Source organism: Etheostoma spectabile, chromosome 7 (genome assembly GCF_008692095.1).
Source record: "Etheostoma spectabile isolate EspeVRDwgs_2016 chromosome 7, UIUC_Espe_1.0, whole genome shotgun sequence".
NCBI lineage: Eukaryota > Metazoa > Chordata > Actinopteri > Perciformes > Percidae > Etheostoma > Etheostoma spectabile.
Window position 1 is genome coordinate 20,522,601 of NC_045739.1, and position 26,498 is coordinate 20,549,098.

At 40.1% G+C, this 26,498-nt stretch overlaps 1 protein-coding gene across 1 annotated transcript in view; it reads left to right on the plus strand.

The window, feature by feature from the left end:
- The first annotated feature begins 7,229 nt into the window (after nucleotides 1-7,229).
- Nucleotides 7,230-26,498, plus strand: part of lhfpl4a (LHFPL tetraspan subfamily member 4a) — a 33,691-nt gene continuing 14,422 nt past the window's right edge. The window contains exon 1 of the mRNA XM_032519803.1: nucleotides 7,230-8,844. Within this exon, the coding sequence (XP_032375694.1) occupies nucleotides 8,436-8,844 (409 nt within the window). The 5' untranslated portion in view covers nucleotides 7,230-8,435. The remainder of the gene's footprint in view (nucleotides 8,845-26,498) is intronic.

Genomic DNA, 26,498 nt, shown 5'->3' on the forward strand with positions numbered 1-26,498 from the left:
AACACACATTAATCAAAATGAGTACAGAGCCCAACATGTAACTGTGCCAGATTTAGCCAATTTTCATTCGTACTCCCTAGCATGTTGATGGCTTAAAGCCTAACTCTCCCCAAAATGCAACCTACGGTGTTTTTTGTGAATGTACGCGAGTCAAACTTTCATTTAAAAGCATAATTGTGATGGAAAGGCCACTTTTAAGATACACTGTCTATTGTATATATATTCTCTTCTCCGGTCAAATGGCCTTTTGAATGGGAGTGCTAGAGGCATTACTACGATAGCATCAAAACCACTATTTTTAAAACACTAAGAAGCCTCGACACAACATGAAACTTTGATCGAAGTATCACCAGTGGCGACACATGAACCCCAGCATTAAGAACATTGTTTGTGTACACAGAGTTTACTAAAACGAAAGGTTTTGAATGACTCACTTTAGCAGACCATTGTATGAAAATTGACAGAGGTTCAAAAACAGTAAAAAGGTACATACATGTAGTCACTTTAACATATGATCTGCTGTGTGCACTGGGAACTTGGAGGCAACAGGGTCAGAATAAAAAGTTAATTTAATGACTGAATGGCATCACACACAGCTGTTGATGCACATATATTTGAGAAGCTGATAAAAAAAACTTACTTGAATATTTTTGTTTTATCTACTTTTTTTAACATTAACTACAGGAGGATTGGCTGGATAGTTAAGACATTTTACAACACATCATGGTTCATAGACAATTAGAGTTTTCAAGTGTTTTTGTTATTCTTTTTCAGCACCTGGGACATAGTAACCCTTAAAATTAAGGCTTTTAACCCTTGTCTTGTCTTCACTTTCGGGACCCTCTCGTACCCCTTGGGTCAAATTGTCCCGTGACTTATTTGGGGTTTTAATAACAATTCTGAAAAAAAAATTTACTTCAAAATCTATTAACAAATATTGTCTTCATCTCAATTTCAAACAATTGAGATAACATACAGTAAATGTTTAGGAAATGCAATCAGTACTAGTAGAACACAATTAAAAATGGAAGTGTGATTGGTTTTTTGGCATAAGGTTATAATTCATGTTGAAAAAATCCATTACGTGATCATTCTTATCTTGGAAAAAAACACAAGTGGTCATATCCAGAATAATTTTCTGAATTGAGTTAAACATACATGTTTATGACAGAAAATAAGGTAAGGCCATTGATTTTCAGGTATAAAAACGTACATTGGTACCATTTTTCTTTTTGTAAACAAATTGAAATGGGTCAATTTGACCTGAATACTGTCCAAGGGTTAAAAGGGCGGATGATATTGTGGTGGAAGTTTCTGTACAGCAGAGGAAGTAGGGATGTCTTCAGCAATACAGATGAGGAAAATCAAACTGTCTTGGTTTGTTTTATTGTCTTTTAAGCAGAAACAACACTTTCACATGACATGCGAACAGTGCAATTATATTATATAAAGAGTTACAAATATAACAGCTGGTTCCACCACAGCACCACAGAGTGCAGAACAAGCGCTCTCAAAAAACGTGCAGAATGTCAGCGTCATTTAAAATCCTCAAAGCTAAAAAATAAGGGTGATAGAGCCTTTGCAGTGGTCGCCCCCACCCTTGGAACAACCTCCCCATGCATATTAAAGCTGCACAGACCTTACAAACGTTTAAATCGCTGCTCAAGACGCACCTGTTGGCTGTAGCTTTTAACCCTCGTTAACCCGGATTCTGATGTTTTAAAGTGTTGTTGTTTGTCTCCCTGTGATGTACTTTGGTTGTATTAATCTTTACACTTGTTATTTATGTATTTGACATCAACCCTGTTCAGCACTTTGGTCAACTGTTGTTGTTTTTAAATGTGCTATAGAAATGAAATTGACATTGACATTGACGTTTATACACAGAAAGACGAACACTCAAAGAGGAACACCCAAAAGGTCACTGATAAGTTGAAACTTTAAGAACAGGAAACATCTAAGCGTGCTTGTGTCTAGGTGTGATAACGTCTCGTTGTCCTCCTGCTCCTACGGTCTGAAAGCATGGTCTTTGTGCCCTTAGGTCAAACCACAATACATGCAATGCCTGGCGAGACAAGATAACACAAAAATAGTTTCCTGTCTGCTCTTAGTCACCTTTTTCAGTTCAACAGTGTTCTCGTGTCAAGTAAGCACAATTCAAAATTTTCCATAACAGTATTTTAGATTTCTCTTATTGTCAACACGTTCCATGAAAAAATTAAACCAACAATGAATTGACACCTTCTAACAGGTATTGTCTGTGTAGCCAGATCCTGATATATCTTATTTGTGAAAAACAATATTGCTCTGCTTATCAATGCTAAAAAATATACCCCAACAAATGCACTGTTTTCTCTGGTTTGAGTAAACCAGATTTAAAAACTATTAAGTTTAAATTTTAAAAAGTTGCTAAAAACTACAAAACATTGTGTTTTAGGAAATTAGAGGCTTCTAAACATACTTAAGATATATCTAAGATACACGTTTGAGCATATCTTTGTTAATAGTTTTCAAAGATTTGGCTGAAATCCAAGGAAAAGGATTGACAGACACATGTTTTCATGGGTTTTATTGACAGTAACAAATGCTCAGGATGTTGTGAGCCTTATCCCCTGGAACCTCTGAGTTGTTTTTGGAAGTGTCTCAGGCTCTAACTGTATCGTAGACGCTCTAAGATGGATAACTGTTGGGGAAACGACTTTTCCTGTTGCACAGTTGCAGTTCACTGTCATTCCAGCAGATAGCAACCTAAGACAAGATCGGGTAAAGTAGTGTGTGCTGAGATGGAAACATGCTTGGAAATACTGTGTGTTTAACGTACTGTACATCAAAATCAGAATCAGAAAAGGTTTTACTGCCACAATAAGTACATGTATGTGGAATTTGCCTTGGTGATACATAAACCAACAAACAAACATATTACACAAAAAAAGATACACACGTGCAGAGTAACTGTTGCGCAAGGAAAAAGGTTGAAGGGCTGAGTGCAAAATCGCAAAGAATAAAATCCATTCAGCCTTTTTTCTTTTGCAACAGTACATCTGTAATATATAATTAATATAAAATGGTAAGTTAAAGAAAAAAAAATTAATAATAATAACTGGGTTTGTATAGCACCCTTCATACTTGCAGAACAGTGCTTCACAATACGGAAATTACCTGACCTAAAATGAGCGTAAAAACGTGGCTACAATACCATAATTAATGGAAATTAGGATTGAAAATAAAACACACCAAACAATAAAAAGAAGATGAAATGAGATAAAAGATAGAATTAATAGAATACACAACATTGTATCGAAGGTAAAACCCACTGAATGAAAAATGTTAAAATCAGTGCCCATGTTGCAGCATCAGATGTAAATAAACACACGCACAAAAGCACCTCATACTCTTTATGGGGTGTTTTTTTTCAGCCGCAAGAGGCTGACATCATGTCCTCAAGTCAGCTGGCAACGCCTGCCTCTGCCTATCTATTTTAGCACACATACAAACACGAGTGCAGTCATTCAGACATTCACAAAGAAGAGTCCTAACCCCCCCCCCCCTCTCTCTCTCTGAAAACACCTCATTCCTCAAGAGGCATCCCTGAGCTGTGTACAAGTCTATTTTCTTCCACTGACATGTCCTCACTTCAGCAGCCACGCTGTACCTTTTTGCTCTCACTCTGACAATTTTGTTTCAGCACATATACACATGCTCGCACACATCACACAATCCCCACGCACTACGTGCACACGTGAAAGTACACGTATACAGGATCACACACACACACACACACACACATACATACACAGCTTGTCATCCTTGTCCTCTGCTGCTGCTAACAGATGACGGGAGGCCTCGGGATGAAGAAAGATAGTCTGAGTGCTGTGAAAGGAGAGGGCGAAAATACATGTTTGTTTAGACAGCGTCCAGATGTGCTACGTGTGTTCTGAGCGAACAGCGAGGACAGAAGGTATGACAGAAAGAATTTAGCTTGTGCATTATTAACCGGATGTCTAAATTAAATATCAAGCATGCATGTAGCACATAAAGGGACTTGCTTTTGATCGACAAAGATCTCTGCCTGAAGACCAAATGTGGGTCCTGTAGTGATCATCACATGGAACAATGCTCCACCTCTAACGCATGCACTCTCTCACATGGAAGAATAGTGTGGAAGCTAAGTTGCTGTTTCATAATTCGAGGGCTGTGTTGCTTTTAAGCCCTAAATGTGTCATGAGATAACCTCTTTTGTGATTTGGCGTTATGTGAAAAAATGACTTGGCTTGACTCACAGACCACTGTCTTGGCCTAGTTTTCATGAATGTGCTCGCTTGAGGGCAGATGCGTTTCTCCCCACAGTGAGTAATAGAGCTTTTAATGGACAGAGAATGAAGGCTTCAATGGTTCAGGCAACATCTGGCCCGGAAGAACACAGGAATACAGAACACTCAGGAAGGCAGCGCTGTAATGCACTCTGCGCTGTAGAGCAGTCATTCATGTTCTTCATGTGGATACATTCTGCGGTGTTCACCCATTCTATAAGGATCACTAGTAGTCCAGGAGCCAGGGCCCCAAATTTGGGCCATTGGGATCATGTGGGGGGGGGACAAAGTCTTGTAGTGATTTTTGGCAAGGTATACACCCTTAGTGTTAGAAAAATCACGAGGGGTGGTAGCGAAATTGCTTTTTTCAACTCATGAAGTTACTGACACCCTTAGACAAATTCGTTTTTGAAATCTGGCGTTTATCTGCTTTAGACTCATGGTTGGGATATTGTCAATATTCTATGATATGATGCTTTGTATGGTTGGAAAGGGGACCTTTTAGGCTTCCACTGCCCAGCACTCAATCTGTCTGACAAACACAGAGGTCACATGACTTCTTTAAACTAGAAATTACACACATTTTCTCACAATTTCTGGCTAGTCTGTATTTTTTCTTTTATCCACGCGCCATAAAGGAACATCAGGGACACACAACTCAACAACGTCAATACTCAAGGCACTCTGATGATTCAGATCTGCCATCATAAGATTCACACATTTTTCTTTTGTTTACAGTAAATAAATAATAAACAAATACAAATCTCATCAAGATAAAGTCAAGTTCATAAAGTAACTTTCTTTGCATTCAATTGATTCCCGATCAAGATACACTGATAAGAATTGCTTTCCATTGCTAATATGTACTGAAAAACAGTTGTGAAATGCAAAATATTAGAACTTTATTCATGTAATCAGGGCCTGAAATTAACACCCTGCCACCCGCCAAATGCGAGTGACTTTACCAATTGGCGGGTTGCACTGTCAATATACCTGCCACATTGGCAGGTAGCATATAAGAATTGAGTGATTCATTAGGTGTTTTTTTGCAACTGTTGTTCTTGTTATTTATATTATTATTATTGTTATAACTGTTACTGTTGACTGGTGCTGAGAGAGTGCAATTAGGCCTATTGTATTTCATTGCTGTGGTACTCTGTACTAAGGTGCATGTGATAATAAACTTGAACTTGACTTAACTTGACTTTTTCATTTTAAAGAAGTCCGCCATTTTGTTGGATTTTAGCTAAAAATGTGGCGGCACATTACTGGGGTAAAGGGGCCAGCTGCAACAAACAACCGACAAAAAGATGAGCATGATTTAAAGAAAAGTAAAAGAAGACGTTTTAATAAAAAGTGGACAATTGGCGGCAACGGCATGGTTGGTGAGGGGCTGATTTATGACAGCAGTGCAGAATAAATGTACTGCGGTGACTGTCGTGTGTATGGCTCAGAAAAAGCAAAGTCAAATCCTTTTGTAATCAAGACTAAAAACCTAAAATTAGAAGCAATTAAGGACTACGAGTCATCAAAAAGCCACCTACACATGATAAGTTGTAAACTATCAAAGACTGACCGCTGGGGTCGAGGCACTGACGTCCATGAAAGCAGCGCAGGTGGAGAGGATGCGACGGCTGTTTCAGAACGTTCATGTGATTCCTGTTTTTCACCTTTTATGAGGAAGAAAAAAAAACTGTCTGGTTAAAAAACACCCGCCACAGTGGCTGGTCGTCAAAAAAGTTAACTTCATACCCTGCATGTGATAAAACATGCGATTAATCGTGATTAACTACAGAGATTCAGTGATTAATCGCAATTAAGAAAACCAATAATCGTTTGACAGCCCTAATTATCTATAACACATTTGTCACAAGGCCCGCAGGCCAAATCCGGCCCCTCGCAAACTTTGATCCAGCCTTCATATCAGTTTTTTGGCCCACCTAGTTGTTATGTGCGCCGTAATAAAGACACAGGAAACTGTTATACTCAACACTCAAAATAGAATTTGGCAGTTTTGCCAACTGTGATATTTAGAAACCCCGTCACAAGCAGTGAGTTTGCATATTCATGGCCCGTGAAACAGTACGTTGTGAGTCAGCTGTGTGGTAACCTTTTAATATTATGATCAGAATGCATTGTCTTACTTGATTTGTTCAATTTTAGGATGGCTTAGGAACTTTTCGGGGCTCTATGTGGACCAAATTGCATGTGAGAAGGCTATATAAGACTTATAAAATGCAAGTCCCATACAAAATACAAATTTGATAAAGACATTTTTTTTTCGATTCAATAAAATTATTTCTACAAACTATACAGTACATGTCTGGCCCTTGATGTGATACTCATTTTCCAGCGTGGCCCTTAGGGAAATTGAGTTTCACAACACTGATCTATAACAATGCATCTTATTTTATAAAGTAGCAGCTTCATTTCAACCAACTGAAACATGAAAATGCTACACATTAATGCATTGGTGATAATATTGAAATGAAATAGAACAAATATAGTATAGATTGATATGACACTGACAGGGGCTATTCGTCTTCTGCACATTGAGTACTTTCACTTTTACTACCTTAAGTAGCCTGCTCATGGGCTAATAGGCTACTTGTAATTAGGCTACATTTAATGCATGACTTTTACAAGTAAAAATACTCAAGTATAAGATTTCCACTTTTCGCACTTGATGAAAACATATTTACATACATGTACATATGGTTTTGGACATTTCACATATATAGAATTCCACAATCACTAATTAGCAGTAGCTAGTATAACATGAGAGTATTTGATTTGGAGTATTTTGATTGCAGGATTGGCTCCATCCTGTTTTTATTTTTTCATCTCACATGGTAACAAACCTCTTCTCCCATTGGGCTATTTGAGTCCAAACGTTTATCAAACGGGGGGGCATGATCCAGGCTCTAATGCGTGTCTCGTTTCCATGAAACCGCTCATTGTTCATCCAAACGTGAGTGAATATTTGTTGGTCTAATTTCAAATTCAAGGAGATACACGGGCAGAGGCGCGCGCCATGATGTAAATTTCCCCGTGCTTGCTGCTGCTGCTGCTGCGCCCCCGTACGAGAACGCGCTCCCTGGCTGTCATCAGTACATCAGCATCTTCCGGGCGGCGCGCAGAGAAACGGGAGGAGGAGGACGGAGAAAGAGAGAGCGAGAGAGCGAGAGAGAGAGAGAGAGAGAGAGAGAGAGAGAGAGAGAGGGAGAGTAGACATACTGGATAAAGGCTACGACAAAAAAAACATGATGATAATAGAGTCGAGGCGGTGGAGGATGTCGGATTTACGAGAAAGGACTGCTGAAATTTGACAGAGGGCTCGTGTTGAAACCTGTTCACGGGTTTTTTTTTTGTTCGTTCTGTTTGATTTCCACATGCTGCGTGGACATTGAAGGTGAAGCAGAAGAAGGGGACCCCCCCCACCCCCACGGATGCCTCGGTAGGTAAAATACGGGGTTCACCGCTGGCAACAAGACGCATCTCATCTCGCGGATGGTAATAAAGGACATCCTGAAGATAGCTCTGGACTGATGGATGAAGATGAAACACAGCTTTAACCTCCCGCCACCCCCACCCTCCACCCACTGTGAAAGAAAGAAAATCCCGTTTTGATGGATTTTTTTGAATCATTCATGGTGTAGCCCTGGGGAAACGAGCCTTACACAGCAATGTTGAATCACTGGTCTTGGTAAATTATTCATTAGCGGTGTAGGTAGGCTATGATTTTGTATTGCTTCAATGTAGCATCCCCCACCCCCGCCCCCCCACCCATTCGTTTATACAATGTTTTGTCTTGTGATAGCACATTTGCAGGTAACATTTTTATCGTGTTGTGATGTAGGCTCATATGACAGCCTGTAACAGCCACATAAGAAATAGCCAAAGTGGGGGATTTTATTTAGGGTAGGAAAGCTTTGATATAGAGAATGTAAAAAAATACAATACCTGGGAAGTGAGGGGTGTCGAGCTGTCTGGGCTATTATTATTTTTTTAATGATTTAGGTTACATTCATTTTCTTTCTTGTGAGATTCTAAAGAGGAGGAGGACGGGGGTGGGAAGAGAGATATAAAGAGAGAGAAAAAACAAAAAAAAAAAAACGACCAAACATGTTGCCTTCCCAAGAAGCCTCCAAGATCTACCATGACAATTACATGCGCAATTCCCGGGCCATCGGTGTGCTGTGGGCCATCTTCACCATCTGCTTCGCCATTGTCAACGTGGTGGTGTTCATCCAGCCCTACTGGATCGGCGACAGCGTCAACACGCCGCAGGCCGGCTACTTCGGCCTCTTCCACTATTGCGTGGGCACCGGGCCGTCGCCCAACCGGGAGCTCACCTGCGTGGGAAGCTTCTCCGACTTCAGCTCCATCCCGTCCGGAGCCTTCAAGGCGGCCTCTGTGTTCGTGCTGCTGTCCATGGTGCTGACCCTCAGCTGCATCGCCTGCATGGCGCTCTTCTTCTTCTGCAACACCTCCACCGTTTACAAGACCTGCGCCTGGATGCAGCTGCTGTGCGGTAGGCACTCTTAACAATTGCTCCCACCTATTCAGCAGAGGCTACATTTTTTTTTTTGTCTTTTCAGTCACACAGATGCAGAAAACCAAAGGCCCACCCAAAACCCAAGTTCCCCTCATGTTTTATTTGCATGAATAGCCACCTTGCAGTAGGCAGTCATGAGTGTGAGTGTATTTTGGTTTCGGTTTTTCCTGTAATCGTTCCGGCATTTTTATCTTTGCTATCTTATATTATTTATTATTTCTAGTATATTTCTTGTATTTTCTATATGTGTGTGTGTGTGTGTGTGTGACTATCTGTGCATGTCCTTTTAACTTGCTGCTGTAACAGAAATTTCCCAATTTGGGATTAATAAAATCTATCTATCTCTCTATCTCTCTATCTATCTATCTATCTATAGGCTACAATTTAATGCATTCTTCTATCAATGGAGCCTTCTGATGACCACTCACTGTAGCCACCTTGCATTGCCACCTTGAATATTATTTTAGCCTTTTGTTCGCCACATAAATCCAACAAAAATATGTTGGCCTCTAGAATGTGTTGTGCGATAAGATGAATAACCCCTAGATACATTTCAAAATGCTTGAGAAGAAAAACGGCTATAGCAGGCAGCCCTACATGCAGTACAAAAAGAAAAGTGCAAAACTGCAAATTCCCACGTAGAGGCTAGTGTAGTGACATCATCAAACATCATTTCGGACATCTGAGTTCCGTATACCTAGCACCACTGGCTCACATGAGAGATATCATATGATGTGGGTAGAAATGATATGAAAAGGTTTTTGTGCAGCGCTTTGATTGTCTGTTACCTTGCTGTAGTCTAAAGGCTATAGGCCAGGTTCTGTTACAGTTAATTAGGATGTTGTGCAGAAATACATTTATGCTGATCAAACACACACTGAAAGCAAAGAAACGGCCCAGAGCTTCCCTTTTACCATTCATATTCCAAGGATACACCACTGCATCTCCAGTGACAGCAGCAGCAGGATCATAGCTTTATGCTGATGAAACGCAAATGTCATTCATTCATCCATTTCGGCTCATCTCGCAGTATACGGTGTGATGTGATGTTACGGGCTTGCATTGGGCCGTGTCGTTATTTTGAGGGATGATTCCAGGTCGATTGGATTACAGTTTTCAGGATGGGGATGTTTTTGTCTCCTGCTCTTGTGGGCAGTGTTGCCTTCACAGACAACTTAACGGCTCCGGTAATGGCAAACAGGGGGTCTGTAACATTTACGCTTTGAAGGTTCACTTTAGATCTGTGCAGGTGCCAGAGCTTTAGACCCCTTTGGATATGACTTTAAAATATGGGACTTTCTGAGCAATGACACCAAATATTACAGTATTATTAGTTTTGTATTTCTTTTTTACCAAGTGTGACATTATGGAGAATGGTTTGTAACTAATAGCACCATGAATTAAATATGTACAGCATCTTCCATCTTCAAATGTTCTGCTGTCCTGCAGGGGGGAAACTAATATTTATTTTTATTTCCGGCTAACCTACAATTTCTTTTTTTTTTTTTTTTTAGCCAATTCATTGTTTGGGATGTATAGAGAATATCAGCAAGTAGCAAAAAAAAAGAATAAATAAAAACCCATCCCAAGTCCCTAGAGCCCATGGTGGTTTACCAGGTCTTGTTTTCTCTGACCAACAGTCCGAATCCCAAAAGAAATTCAACAATTATTTGGAATCAGATCATTTTCGTCATTTTTGTTTGAAAAATTATAGCTACCAATTTCTGATGATTAGATAATTGATTAATCACATTTTTTTCAGCTCTGCTTTCCTGATTTTTTTGACAGTTTTATTCTACTTTCAGGATGAAGACAAATCTCATATTGACTGATTATTCTTATTGCCCGCACAGGAACATTATGATCCGTCTGATTCATTGCTACTGTCTTTTTCAACTTCTGTTGATATTCAGCGCTGATTTTCCTGTTTTTATTTTTTAGGAGCGAATGGATACAAATGAAATCTATAATGATTAAATGTCACGAGGCCAAGTGAGTAAAATGACCATGTCAGCAAGACGTAACCTTTGAGCATAGAGAGAGCAGCACGTATATATCTCTCAGAAGGTGCAAAATAATCATAATCTCTCTCATACGCACATTTCCAGCGAGCCTCCTGTGTATATCCGACTTCTTTATATGCTGATCAATGTGATAAATAGGCCATGCAGAATAGCGTAGGAGACAGTTTTCTGTACAGAAACAGTCAGCATACTGAATAAGAGGGAGGGAGAAGGAGAGCGAGAGAGAGAGAGATAGAGAGAAAGAGAGAGGGAGAGAAAGAGAGAGAGGGAGATCAGCACTTTTTTTTTCTTCTGTATTGTTCTTTTCCTCATCCTCATCTGCCCACTCTGTCCTCTATTCTGCCGAGTGTGCTGAAAGGGCTTCACAATCAGCACGAATCAGACAGAATAGCAGAGGTACAGGTTTTACTCTCTTTATCTAAATCTTCATGATGTAACAGGAATTGAACCTGGGTCTTTACACAAACCATTAATCAAGCAAGACATATATATATATATATATATATATGTATATATATGTGTATATAAATAAAGAAGTAGTGGAAGAAGTATTCAGATCCTTTACTTCAGCAAAACAGCAATTGTAAAACACGCATTTAAAATTCTACTAAAGTAAAATGAGTACAGAAGTATTGTCAGCAAATGGGCCTGAAGGAAATTAGATTATTAATTTGTCATGTAAACAGGAATTGACTGTTGTAAGTGGCAGATGCAGAGCTACTTTTACCTTCTTTATATACACATAGGTTGTTTAGTCCAATGATCCCTAGTTTATATCCACAATGTTCCACTTCCGGGATTGCTACGTTGCCGATGAAAATTCCGCCTGATTTCACTCATTTAGGCCCTAAATCTTAGGCTTTCTTCGTGTTGACATTTTAAACTCTGGTTGATTTATGGGGACTATAGTTAACCTTTTTTTCAAATCTCTGCATAGTATATTGAGACAGCTAGCTAGACCATCTGTCCAATCTGAGTTTTTTGTTGCACAACTAAAACAACCGTTGAACGCACATGTTCCACCAAAAGAAGTTCCTTCCCGAGGGTATTTTGCAGTGACACCGTGGCTCTGTGCGGCGCTTAGTTCCACCCAAGATGATTATGATTGGTGTGACGAAATGCCAATAAACTAGAGGCATGGGAATCATCTCTCAACTATGTAACATCATCTTATTTTCAGTATATATTACATCATTTAGATTTGTTTCTTAGTAGCGTCAGTAGATTTTCAAAATACCAAGTACAATTTCAGAAAAGTGACAGCATGTCTTCTTTATTCAGGAATGTTAGGCTTCCCACATAAGATCAGTGCTGACTGTAATAACACAAATGTTTATTCTCAATCTAAATTCATATAAGCGTTCCTTCTAATTTCATTTGTGAGTATGTGCCAGAGTTTTTGAAACTACGTTTTACTGTCCTTCCATCCGGTGCGTACGATGTGCGGCGGAGTTGACCAATAGACTTGGCAGACAGCCTAATGCTGCTCATCACCTTGGAGATGATGGTTTAATCATCCACTTTGCCCTGCTGGGTGCAGCCGGTGCTGGGGGCAGAATGTCTCCTGGCGCTGCACAGTGACAGAGTATGTCTCATGAAATACAGTCAGGGCCAATTTGAACCAAGGGTGGCCTGGATCTAGGCCAAATTGACCAAAAGTGCAAATTAGGGAGGAGTTTGGGGTAGGTTGGGGTGGGTTGTTGGATGGGTCTAACCCATCCAAGCCTATGAGGCTGATAACAATCGATAACGCCCATTCACTGGAGTGAAACTGTAACATTTGAAACTGGTAAAACATAGAAACAGAGGCCAAAACATTGGGATGTAGGACTCTTGGCAGGTCAGAGTGACACAGTTCGTCTTGGCTTCTAAAAACAAAACCAAAATGGGCCAAAGTTGGCGCATTAGGTTCATGTACATGAAAGGACTATAAGATGCCACTCATAATAGTAATAGCAAAGCAGACCGAAGCCAGGAAGAGTCTTTAAAATAACTAAATCAATGGCCGAATCACATACACACATTCTGCACTGCTCCTGCATTGCCGTAAGAAAAAAAAAAGAATTGATTGCAAAACCCTGCAGCAGGGGACTGTATCACAAAGCAATATTTGTGGGTTATCCATATATGGGCTTTACTCAGGTTTTCTTTTGTCGCAAAGCTGGCTCCCTTACTGGGCAGGGTTGAGCTTCTTTCTCATGCTCCCTTTTTATATATTTTTCTGTCATTTTTTTGTGTGTACAGATGAGTGCAACACTACGAATGCCTTCTAGGAGAGAGAGTCTGTGAAGCCCATTATCCCCATGTTCAAATGATCAGCGCATCTTACTCCTCTTACTCAGCCTCTCTGTATTGCCATTGGAACAGCTATAAACACCTTTGCAGAGTTTCTGTGAAGCTATCATTTTTCATCCGGATATTATTTCTTTTAATAATTTAGACCTAGATGAAAACCAGCTTGATGACACCAGCTAGCTAGGGACGCTAGGGTCACAAAGAGTGACAGACTAAGTCAAACTTGCTTTATGATACAGGCCCCGAGACAACAGGGATGATGCATCAAGAATAGCTGCCATTAAAAATCCCTTTATTTGTTTATTTGATAGGGACAGTATTCATTAATCAACAGCAAAGTAACTGTAAATGAGTCAAAGTTAGCTCAGCTGGCTGATTTTCATCGGTTGTCCCTGGCCAGTTTTAAAACGGCAACCCAAAAAACTAATATACTGTAAAATATCTTAACACAGTCAACACGAAAAAGCAACATATACAGACCAACATTCAAACATGCGCACAATGCACAACAAGTAACAAAGACAACACATTAGACAGCAAGAAAACAAAAGACAAGAAATCGTCAAAAGTTTAATATAAGTAGGTTTAAAAGTGGACATAAAACGTTGAATGGTTATTTAGTTAAACTAGCCTGTACTATTAGACTAGAGTCTAGTCTAATAGTATAGTCTAGTCAATAATATATTATGAAGTCAGAGTGGTTAGGAACAAACCAAAAGTGGCCGAAAGTGGGAAAGGTGTGGTCCAATAGTGAATCAAACCACCTGCTAATAGATAACTTTTCCCCTGTCGGCCCGTAGTTATGTCACACCTCGACGGTAAAGTGAAAAATAGGCTCACGTGACACTAAGAAATAGACTAAGCAGCATTATTGCTCAAACATACAAGAGGAGGGTTAGATTTCCCAAAAGCACCCTGGGGTCCGCGAAGAGCTTCGCTGCTTGCACCTTTGCTTGGATTTAGATTAATTTAGTGGAAAATGATGTGGGAGCTTTAGTTTTAATTCACCTTTTTTGAAGAGCAAGAAACTGAGTTTTTACCTTCCTACAGAAACAGAAAGGTCCGTTTTGATTCTTTATGTTATTCTCTCCCCCCCCCCCCATCTTCTTCTACTCTATCTCCTCCCTTGCATCCTCTCCTATTTGCCTCCAATTTGTATTGTTTCTTTTCCTCCCTCAAGCAGAAAAAGGGAAAGCTCAGTAGCCCACAAGCCACCACAGCTGGATGACTCTCTCTCCTCCATCAACTCATAGCCTCCATCTCTCTTTAACCTCTTTCCCAGTCTATTGCAATATTAAACAGAACTAAGCAGGACATGGGCCGTGGCACAGGGGAGGAGCAGTCCTGGGAGAAACGACCTGTCAGCAACTGTTCATTCTTAGTGTCTGTCTGTCTGTGCGGGTTGTGTTGTGTGTGTGTGTGTGTGTGGTGTGTGTGTGTGTGTGTGGTTGGTGTGTGTGTGTGTGTGTGGTGTGTGTGTGTGTGTGTGTGTGTGTGTGTGTCTGTGCGTGCGTGTGTGTGTGTGTGTGTGTGAGAGCAAGAAAGAAAAAAGAGGGAAACTGTTGGAGTAATAGAGAGTTAGAATAGTAGAGAGAAAAAGATGTGGCATTATGTTTGACATCCTATTATTAAAGTGCTCTTACTATGCTTTTTGGCTTTTCCCTTCTCTTTACTGTGTCAGATAAATCTGTTGTGTGCATGTTATAGGTTTACAAAGTGAAAAAGGACAAAGTCCATCCCAAAGGGAGTTACCTTCTCCCACAGGAAACACTGTTCACAAACTGCTCCAAACAGCTCTAATGTAGTCCAGCCTTTACTTCCGTGACAAACGTGCATCACTTTGTAACACACGTTATAATGCTAATGCCTAGCTGTTAGCATGCCACGCCCTCAAACCAAGCTAGTTAGAGCAGAGGCCCGAAGAGTTAAATGTATTGCCATGTCCGGGAAACAGTGCAGAATTAAAACATTGCGTATGAAAGACTAACTTTGTTCAAATTTAAAGCTACAGTGCATAGTTTCTGTCTCCCCAAGAGGAATTGTAAGTAAGGACAACAACACTGTCAGCACGTCTACATGATACACAACCCTGTCTCATGCCAGTTCGTGAGATAACCACGTCATTTTGATTCATCAAATTGTGTACAGGTCACGATTTTCTTGTTAATGTTCTGTACAGGTCATGATTTTTGAACTTTTGGGGTTTGGTGGTGATGGTGCAGTGGATATGACAAATGGCTTTTGTGTGGGAGACCTGGGTCGGGTTCCCACCGCGATACATCAACCAATGTGTCAGTGAGCAAGACAACTTGACCCCTAGTTGCTCCAGAGGCGTGCAACCTCTGACATACAGTACATAGCAATTGTAAGTCGCTTTGGATAAAAGCGTCAGATAAATGACACATAATGTAATGTAATGAACGTGACCATTTCACAAACTGCCATGACACTGGGCTGCTCTGGGGGATGAATGGGAAATGAAACGCTACACGCAGAACGGTGACATCAACTTGTGCCTGGACATGATCCGCGGTCTCTGGGGGACGCAACTACGGGGGAAATTAAACGCCACACACTTGCCACAACAACAGGACGGACTGCCACACACGGCACGAGATCCTGGGGCGCAGGGACACGATCCACGGTCTCTGTGGCACACAACAACAGGGAAATGAAATGCCACACGCTGGCCACAACAACGGGACGGTTGTGGATAGGAAAAAAAAAGACAGGGAAAGGAACCGTCACACGCAGGACACGCCGACAACAATGGGACCGTTGTGGTTAGGAAGACAATAACGTGGAATGTTAATGCAACATGCGGGACACAATCCCCGGTCTGCTTTTCAATACTATTCGCTATTGTAATCATTCTATGATCACCCCATCCCTCTTCCATGCAGTTGCTAGTAGCCAAGGAGGGCAAGGAGGATTAAAAAAAACATGATGGACTCACCAGATGACCTAACTTTCTGAACATAGCCATGCTGAGAAATACAGTTACCTTAGGCTGTCTTTGTGTTAGAATTCTAAACTCTGGTGGATTTATGAGGACTATGGTTGAATGCTCCTCAGATCTCTGCAGGGTAAATCCAGACAGCTAGCTAGACTATCTGTCCAATCTACGTATTCTGTTGCACAACTAAAACACCTTCTGAATGTTCCACCCCGAACTGGTTCCTTCCCGATGTTGTTTTGCAGCTGCACCAAGGCTCTGTGCGGTGCTTAGCACTGCCCAAAAAGATTGTGATTGGTTTAAAGTCATGCCAGTAAACCAGACCACCTTCCTCTCCTATCGCAGAATGCTGTGTGGACTATTGCTGTGTGGACCAATGCGAGAATAGGCCTACTCTGCTTCTGACTGGCTAGTAGTCCTAGGAACCTTCGCTTATACAATTTTTTGTAATTACTACATAATTTACAATTTAGACAACATAGTTTAGTGTGGTAGATTTGTGGCTGCAGTCTTGTTCATTGATAAAATCTGAACTGTTGGGTGCACCCTCCTTGGTAATAAAGACGTTGATGTTGTTGCCATTTGGCAGATTACTTTGTGGATTATTGCCTTGCGTGGCCTCTTGTTTCTCAGTGGTAAACTTGTAGTAAAGGCCAGTGACACCGGGCTGGGTGTGGTGATCCTGATTTGAGTGTTTCATGAATACTTCTGCTTAGATTTGGCTGCTGCTGACTGCAAAGAATTTGCTTAACTGTTATTTGGAGAGGAGGATGCACGGATTATCAGTCCCTATATATATTATTACACTGATATCATGTTGGAAACGCTTTGGAAACTCATTGCTGAGTTTAAGGACATGTTATTATATGACATGAGACATTGAAGATACGCCATGAGGAGTAAATACAACAGAGTAGAATCATAAACTACTATATGAAAAACTAATCTCTCTTATTAAATGCTAGAATTGTGGTATTTTAAGTATTGCAGTGTTTTAAGCTTATTTTCAGTTACTAAACAGTACCACACATTCTAGGTAATAATAGGAACATCAGAGCAATATAATATTTGGCTTATATTCTCATCATTCAGTAAGCTCTTCCACCAATAGGCCTGTCCCACCCCTTTTCTTACCTACATGTTTACTGTATGACTGATAATTAACTACACAGATGAAGAAATCATGAACGTAACATCTTTGTGTTTCTTTTAAACAACTAAAAAGCTTCTCTGTTTTTGAAGTATTCATTTATAAAAATCCAGATCACAAAAAATTTGATTGGATTTGAAATTATTCATATATTATACATTATACAAGAATTCCACCATATTGGATATTCTTAATGTCTGTGCCTCCAAACCATTTCTAACTGGTAGTTAAGTAGGTCCTAAAGAATTATGGATTAAGCATTAAAGTAGACAATGATAGATTTCTTATAGCTGACTCCTGGTTAGTTAGCGGCAACATATCATCATTAATCAGCACTCTTTGCTCAATGTCTGTGATTAACCCGAAATCACGTGTTAAATAACACTTGATATAACTAATCAAGCTCTAATATATACATATTAGTTACTATTTTTAAGTTCTCAAGTAATGTAAGTATATATTACACTGAGCTGTTACAAGGAATGCATCAATACTTCATGATTATTCATCATTACTCACCAACTCGCCCAACTGAAAAGTGGCTGCTAAGTTTTAACTGAGGATCTACAATTTGTAAATGAATGACACAAGCCAGAAGCAGCAGAATTCTGGTTAAAGAAATGCAATGATCATATTCAGAACACATTTACATTAATATTCAAATCCATGTGTCACATTGTGAGCTAACACCGTCACACTAGATGCCACCAGATCTTCTCCGTCTCCAAGAAATGCAAAACGAAAAATCTGCTTCAATCTTAGTACTGATACTTTCACCCTGGACGCTCATCGTCTTGAGTAAAACTTAAAGGGATACTTCACCGATTAGCATTAAGCTTTGTATCAGTGGAAACCCGGTAGTATTTTTGATACTATAGTATTCCCTCCCTCATATCCCCTCAGACTAGATTTCGCTGTATTGTGGGTCTGGAAAAAAGCCTCTGATGCAAAATATTATTATTTAGCGTCATCGGAAGCATTTTTTCCCAGAAGCTGTGAACTACTGCCAGCTAGTTCCACATGTTTTCAACCCGCCCATAGGGGGTGGGACTTTCACTAGGCGATGCAAATCGAGTGTCAGCCATCTTGAAGCTAAGCTTAACAAGCTCTCTGTTTTCAGCAACAAACTTTTACCAAACCTAACAATAACCGTTTCAACATTTAATAACTGTTACGTCAGCTATAGCCTACTTTTCCCAGTGTTTAGTTTGAGTTAACATTATTTTAGACTGAATCAATCGATCTGCTAACAGTTAGCCGAATTAGCTGTTAACTAAACTAACATTAGCTTCCCGGTGGAGGCTAACGTCAGAAGCATGGGAAGAGATGGTGATTCGTGCAGTGTCGTAAAATCTTTAAGAAACAGGCTTAACATCTTGCGTATGCACACAGATCAGGTACCGACAGCTCCCCCTCTTCTCAAGCACGAGTTTCACCAATCAGAGGCATCACAGTGGGATTGTAGGCTTGTTCAGGATTGTGGGATATGAAGTACTTATCCATGAAATTGCAAATAAAAGACATTTATCTCAAAACAAGGTTGGTACCCTATGAATTTGGCTGTGGGTGGTACTGTTGAGCCCTATGTCTGTAACTGGTAGGCGAGGCTTGGGATTGGACTCGAACGGAAGCATAGCAAGTGCATTCTGGGAGTTGTTGTCTTTCATCCACATGAGCCAAAAATCCATTTTCTGACTTTTAGAAGGCACCAATTTAAATTTACACTCATCTTTCCAGCAGTTAAATATCCCTTTAATGTACAGTACATGGTTGTGGTTTGCTTTGCAATAAATGCAGGCACTCTGGACCTGTGCCATTTTGACCTAATGTAGAAGCTTTGTGATGACAGACCCATGTTTCACTTCAGTCAAGGTGGTCTGATCCAACAGGCATATGGTTGGATTTATGTTTTCAGAAATAGGCGTACATCAAAAGTAATTTGTGTCAATTACATCAGCCTTCTACCAGTTCAGTCACCCGTTTCGAAAGTTAACACTCTATTGAATTGGCGTTTGATATGGGTTAGAAGGGGCCTACTGCACCTATTAATAGGTTCAGAAAGCTGTTATCATGTATTCATATGGCAACAGTCATAGCGGGCATGGTCAGGACTCTTTGGTGTCAGTTTTTATTGCTCAAGGAGCCCCGTTAGAAGGCACCAATTTCTAAAATTAAATGTCACATTTCTACAAGATAAATGACCCAATTTAAACGTATATTCATCTTTCCAGCAGTTAAATATCCCTTTATTGTACAGTACATGGTTGTGGTTTGCTTTGCAATGGGTTTAATACAAGCAGGCACTCTGGAACTGCTTAGATAAGATGTGCACACCAAATGACATGCCATTTTGACCTAATGTAGCAGCTTTGTGACGCCAAACCCATGTTTCACTTCAGTCATGATGGTCTGATCCAACAGGCATATGGTTGGATTTATGGTTGGGTGATCCAGCATACCGGAGATGATAATGGCCTACTGAGTCTACAAGGTAGAGTAGGGCCATACCACCTCAAATCTATGATAGTGACAGCAACTGTTATACCATACTCAACCGTATCATTTGTTCATGAATGTCTTGTCATTGATTTAGGGACAACGACATGTCTGGATAGCTAGCTGGTTTTGGTTGTTGTTAAACATACTGTCAAATTATATTTACTGATTGTCAGGGGTAGGGGTAGGGTTTCGGGTTAGGTAAGCCACTGTTCCCATTGTAATTGATTTTGAATGATGTTAACATTGCATTGAGTATAACATTGGCTAATGCCTCGTAGCTGAGCCAAAATGGTTCAATGAGCTGACTGCATTAGATATCTCGTTTGTGCTCACATTGTTCGCCTGGACACAAATGCATTAGAAAAGTGTGGACAACAAGTGTGGAATTGTCCAATATGGACACAATTCCTGTTAATGCTGGGCAGTGTCTTATCAACATTTGTAAAGTAATAACTAAGTACATTTACACATTTGAGTGACTCAAGTACAGTACTTGAGTAAATAGTTACATTCTACTCATACTTGAGTATATACATTTTGTGCTATTTTACTCCACTATATTTCACAATATAGAATATTGAACATTTTACTTCACTGCATGCATTTTTATATACATTTAGTTCTACCTTTACCAGCTGCAACATTGAAGTGATAAACACATCAATGCATCACTAACTTTAATCCAGTGACATTATGTATGTGATATAATTTTGCGGGTTTACTTTTCAAACTAACAACAAAATAGGTCACTGCCTTACAAAACAACGCTTGTCAAATTCTTTTTAATTTTGCTAAGAAGAAAGACTGGGTTTGATGAAAGACTCTATTGACTCTATACTTGATTTCTCACTCTTTTACACACAAACCATGCTCCCTGTCCGTTTTTGTTCAGGGAGAAGTATACAGTATGTCTTGCTGCAACAAGGATGCAGCAGAGCCATCGAAAAAGAGCATGGGAAAGAAAGAGGAGAGACAGAATAAGAGTCAATGAAACACAGTGAGTGAACGAGTTTGTGTGTGCATGCTGACATGCTCCTGCTCCTGTGTGTGTGTGTGTGTGTGTGTGTGTGTTTGTGTGTGTGTGGGGTGCGTGTGTTTTAGCACATGTGTCTGCGTGGCCACACATGCGCCCGCTTCGTGATCATGTAAGACAATGTGCATATGATGGCTCTTCTGTGGAGCCAGTGTGGTGTGTGTTTTTTTTCTGAACTACTAAATGTGTAATGGCCACGTTCGTGGGTTTTTGGTGTTTGTTCATCTGTGTAGCTTCATACAGTATGAGTGGTAGCGCTAGTGCTCGTATGTAGATAAATGCACCTACGTGCATGTGTTTCCAGCAGGAGCTAAATACTGTAGATGCTGCAGTGGTCGAGTTAAATATAGAACTACAGAGAGAGGGGGGGAGAGAGAGAGAGAGAGAGAGAGAGTGAGAGAGACAGAGAGAGGAGGTTCCCCGAGGGATCTCCCTGCCTCTCCCTCTCTTTCTCTATCGTGCCCTCTCTCTCTGAGATTTCTGGCTGGCTTTTCCCAACCAAACGTACATGTTTTAATTATCAGGCGCTTAATAAATAATTTCAAAGTCACTGGGGTGTTTCTAAAAATATCCTGACAGCTGAATAATGGATTCCTTTGACCCTTCTCAGCATTGTCACTGTGTGTGTGTGTGTGTGTGTGTGTGTGTGTGTGTGTGTGTGTGTGTGTGTGTGTGTGTGTGTGTGTGTGTGTGTGTGTTACAGACAGAAAGAAAGCAGTTGAAAGAGAGAGAAAGCCCCTAAAGCACATTGATGAGATGTATGAGGGGAAGAAAATGAAAATTTCTCTACCATACATCATACATGCTTCTCATTAATATGCAAACTTTACTGAATAACATACATACCTCCATGTCAAAAGGATGTATTGTTCATATACTTTCTGTGTATCAGGCCTGTATAATTGCTTTATATGAGGCATGTAAGACTTTTAAACAAGCTATATTCTTTTGAAGATGACACTTTGCAGACAGTTCATTCAGTGGTTCCCTAAACTGTAGTTTGACCAACTACCAGTTAAGTAAACTAGCTATTTTTGCATTTAATAGTTGAGGTACTTTGTTAATGTTTTTAAAGCAATTTGCAAAGACAGGACATGCTAGCATTTGTTGCGTTGCTTAGAAAACGATGGCAAAGACAGCTGGAAGGATGATAAGCAGATTGCTTTTGTGGGGAATCTAACCTGTAACCTGTGTGTTCTCGTTCCAGCTAAACTTGTCGATTCACCCAAATAACAAATATGCACACTTTACTCATTCAGTTTTGGCTTTTCATTTATAAATGCGAACGTACTCAAAACGGGGCGGAATATGTGCGCACGCCACTTCCCACGTAAAGTATGTGCGGTCCTCCACGCAAACCCATGCACACACATGTACACACATTTTGGAGACAAAATGGGAATTGGCGACGCAGATGGTGAGGTTGTGAACTGTCAAACTGCAGAATGTAAATGTGGGAATAACGATTACTCGTCATATATAAGTATTGATGCCTCACGCACATTTTTTCCTCCCATATAAAAATGTGTTCATAATGATAAGTCGGCGCTGTCTCACCGTCACATCGTCCGATGCGGAAGAGATGGCCCGCCTGCATGGAATACAGGATAGCATCAAATACCCTACCATTAGATAACTGTAGAACACAGTGTAAATAACTATATATCTGTCCTTAATACTGTTCATATATTATCAAATGTCAAAGTCTGAAAATACAGCTGTTAAGCTCTCGCACAATTGTTTCACTTAATGTCCTCGTTATCTGTCCTTTATCGGAACTTTAATACTGTTCGTGACAAATCCTGCATGAAAAAAAGTGTGTTTGACTTTTACACTTTTGTCTTCAAATTATATCTCCGGGTGGGTGATACCACTAGTTAACAATTACAAATTGTTGTAAACACATAAATACTGCGGTGACCAGTGTGGGTAATGCTGCATGATGGCCCTGCTGGCCCTGCAGGAGGACTTTTTCCCCGCCAGTCGTCATGATTCTTCAAAAGAAAAACAACTGCCAGGGTCATTACCAGACTGATCAGCCTTAATGACGCGCTTTGCATTAACTATTTATAGTTGAAAATGGGCGTGTCCATACACACACACACACACACACACACACACACACACACACACCCCCACACCCCCAACACACACACATTTTTATGTATAATTTATATATATATATTTATTTATAATATATATATATAATATATAATATATATTTAATTTACTATATAACAAATAGATAAGTAAGAACATTTACATCTCTTGTGCAAAAAGTGTTTCAAATAAGAAATTCCCATGTTCAAAAAGGAGTTAAACTATTCTGGTCCTATCCCCTTTTTCTATTTTTATATATTTTTTTGTTAAATGCAAAACAATTTGATGCTTCACTTATTTATACGTGTTTACATACACAGACATGTACCATACTGTATATCTGCCTACCTACACGCACTTAAACACATGCATACACATAGACACACATTTACACATTTTTTTTCTTTTCCATCTAGCCATTTCCTTCTATCTACATCAAACCGAATAATAATCCATCCAAACTACACTCAGTATATGAGCCCAGGAACCTTACAGTCTGTATACAATACTCCTTGAGTCCTTTTCGTATCCATTCAGTATATTCATTTTAAAAAGTCTCTTCAAATTGCTCATTGTTGTACATGATTTCATCTCTCCACTGCAGCAGTTCCATGGATAAACTCCTTTGGTTGTGATGCAGTGATATTTAACATTTGTTCTTATATTTTGAAATACAAATGACTACTACTGCAGTACTGCATCACTATTTGAAAAACCCTGGGATACTGTTCATTACTTACTTTGTACATGATTTAGGCAGTTTTAAAGTCAACAATATCTTTGAATTTTAGTGTTTTTAGTTGGAGAAAAAGTGGATGAGTTGGGGCTCTATAAGTGGTTTCATTTAGAATTCATAAGGCTCTCTTTTGAAGGATGAATATATTTTCAGTGTTTGTTTTTTAAATGTTTCCCCAAACTTCCAAACAGTAAGTAATGTATGGCAGTATGAAGGAACAATACAATGTGTACAATGAGCATTGATTTAATAAGTATTTGGTTTTATACAGTATTGAAATTGAGTTGTATAGTTTGGCCTTACTATGGTGTATATGTGGCTAGTAACATTATTTCTTTCATTGATTATTACTCCCAGAAATGTAAGTTGAAATAAGTTGCAATTAGTGGGGTCCCCCAAATCAAACCCTGCTTAGGACCCCCAAAAACCTCGGGCTGGTCCTGGCTGTGTACACCATCTCAATGTTGCCAAATCAATTATTAAACACAATCATTTTAAGATTGTTGTACATTTGCCATAACCACAAACTATTCAGAAAAAAACAGCTCTATATTATCAAACCAAAACGATCAGAGAATCAGAACAACAACGCAACATGTCAAATCCAGTGTGGTAAACAGTAGTTTCAGTATCAGCGCTGGATCATAGCGATACTCTTCCTCTAATTATGGATTAGATGGATTGCCAGAGGGGACCGCCCACTGATCCCTCAGCATATCACAAAACTGCTTTCCATGCCTCAATAAAAAAACGATGCTTGGACTTTCGAGATGACACGTTATATGGTTGTGTGCAAGCCTCTGTATGCTTGCCAATCCTCTTTTCAGATTTAGGACCCGTGCCAGCAACATCCTCCTCAGCCGGTGAAGGACACAAGAATGAGTGAGGAAAAAATAAAGGAAAAGGGAAAAGAAAGAGAGAGGGGACAGGAGTTGCTGGCACAGGATTTTAATCCCTAGAAATAAGTTTGGTAAAAGTATCAAATGTAACATTTTAGGCAAGGTCAACAATTTGGTAAAAATTGGAAATTCATGAATACAATTCTAAATGTTATTGGGAGAGAGCATTATGCCCAGCTTACGTTCCCCAATTATAATTAATAAATTACATATATAAACAAAAAAGGACACAGAGAATTTACAGTATGTTGTAGGAGTGACAGGGTGTAATGACAGAATGAAAGGGGGGAAATAAGAGTGAAAGCTCCATGCCAAGTGGGCCACTGGACCCTCGCGGCAGCAACATCTTGTAAAGTGCCCCCTCGGCAAAACACACACACACACACACACACACACACACACACACACACACACACACACACACACACACACACACACACGCACGGCTTGATCCCAACTCCATAAAAAGCCCTGTATCAGCGAGTAGACCATCCATTAGATAGATGGCGGACAGCATGCCAAGGTCTAGAAACTGTAGCAAAGGGAAGGGCAGACCTCAGACAACTTTATTACATTATAGAGTGGACACGGTGATCTATTTATGAAGTCATGTTCACACCTTTTCACTTTGCTGCTCCGCGTTGGACTTCAGACTCCTTTCACAAGGAGGCCTACTTACAGGAGGTTACAGTTTGGTTATAAATACAGCCTTGTTGTTAGCTTTTAGACTTCTGTAAAATATAGAAGGCCAGGCAACTCTCCACTGGAAGTTATGTAGCCACAGTAAATATATACACAGTTTATACATATACACACACACACACACACACAGTATATATATATAGATCTACATGCCAATATTGACTTATAGTCATAGAGCCACCTGCTGGCAACAGGAAGTCAGCCTTATATGACAAACATCCGGTTTACATGAATATTACAGTGTGGTCGACAGCAACATAATGCGTGCCCTATACTTTTGCCATGCCCATTTTTTTTTTTTACAACCAATGTGTGCACAGAGTTCGATGGTTGCACAAATGCAGGACCACGTCAACCCGTGCCGCATCGGTAATCCAGTCTGCATTTGAGTGAAGAGGTGTGTCTATGTGTGAGCGTGTGCTCATAGGAATTACTTTGTATGTGCACTACGCTGCATGGATTGTATGCTTTCATAAATTAACTCAATCAGAGCACAGGACACTGGTGGATTGCGTCATGAGCCCAGCTGCTCAGGAGGAATACTGTGGAGCCTGGATCTGCTCCCATCAAAAATACTTCACACTTATATATAGCACACGGATTGTATTTTTAGACTTCTTACATAATCAGTTTGGGTTGTGTGTCTAGAATGAAAAAAAAGGATCTGTTTGCACATAGTAGATGAGAAAGTCTGACAAATGAGTTATTATATAAGTCTATAAATAACTTTAGGGCACTATAAATAATCTGTTTCCCAGTAATTTCACCTAGTTGGATCACAAACGTGTCCTGGCAACGTCTTCCCAAATGTTTCCAATGGTTTGATCTGCTTCGAGGCCTTGTTTCTAACAGCTGACGGGCTGCGATGCTGCGATACAAATAGAAGACAGGAAGTGATGAACTGAGATGAGAGAATATAGCGAAGCAGCAGTTAGCCATCTCGCTTTCTTTCTCCTACTTCTTACGTCCCATTTTTCGCTTTCATTCTTCAGCTCTCTCTGTGCCTCGCTGCCTCCAATCCTCCCCCTCTGTTCGATCCCTTCTCTTTCCGCCTTTGAAGTTCGTCCCCTCCAAGTTCAGAATGCAGTGTCTTGAGAGATTGGGGGGAGAGGAAGAAGAGGAAAAACCCCACAACTTCAAAGGTCTTTTCTTGGGTTGTAGGAAGGTGGGGGTTATTCTTAGCCTGCCGGTGCCCACTTAAATGCTTGAGTTGAAAATAGAGAAGTGCAGATGGAA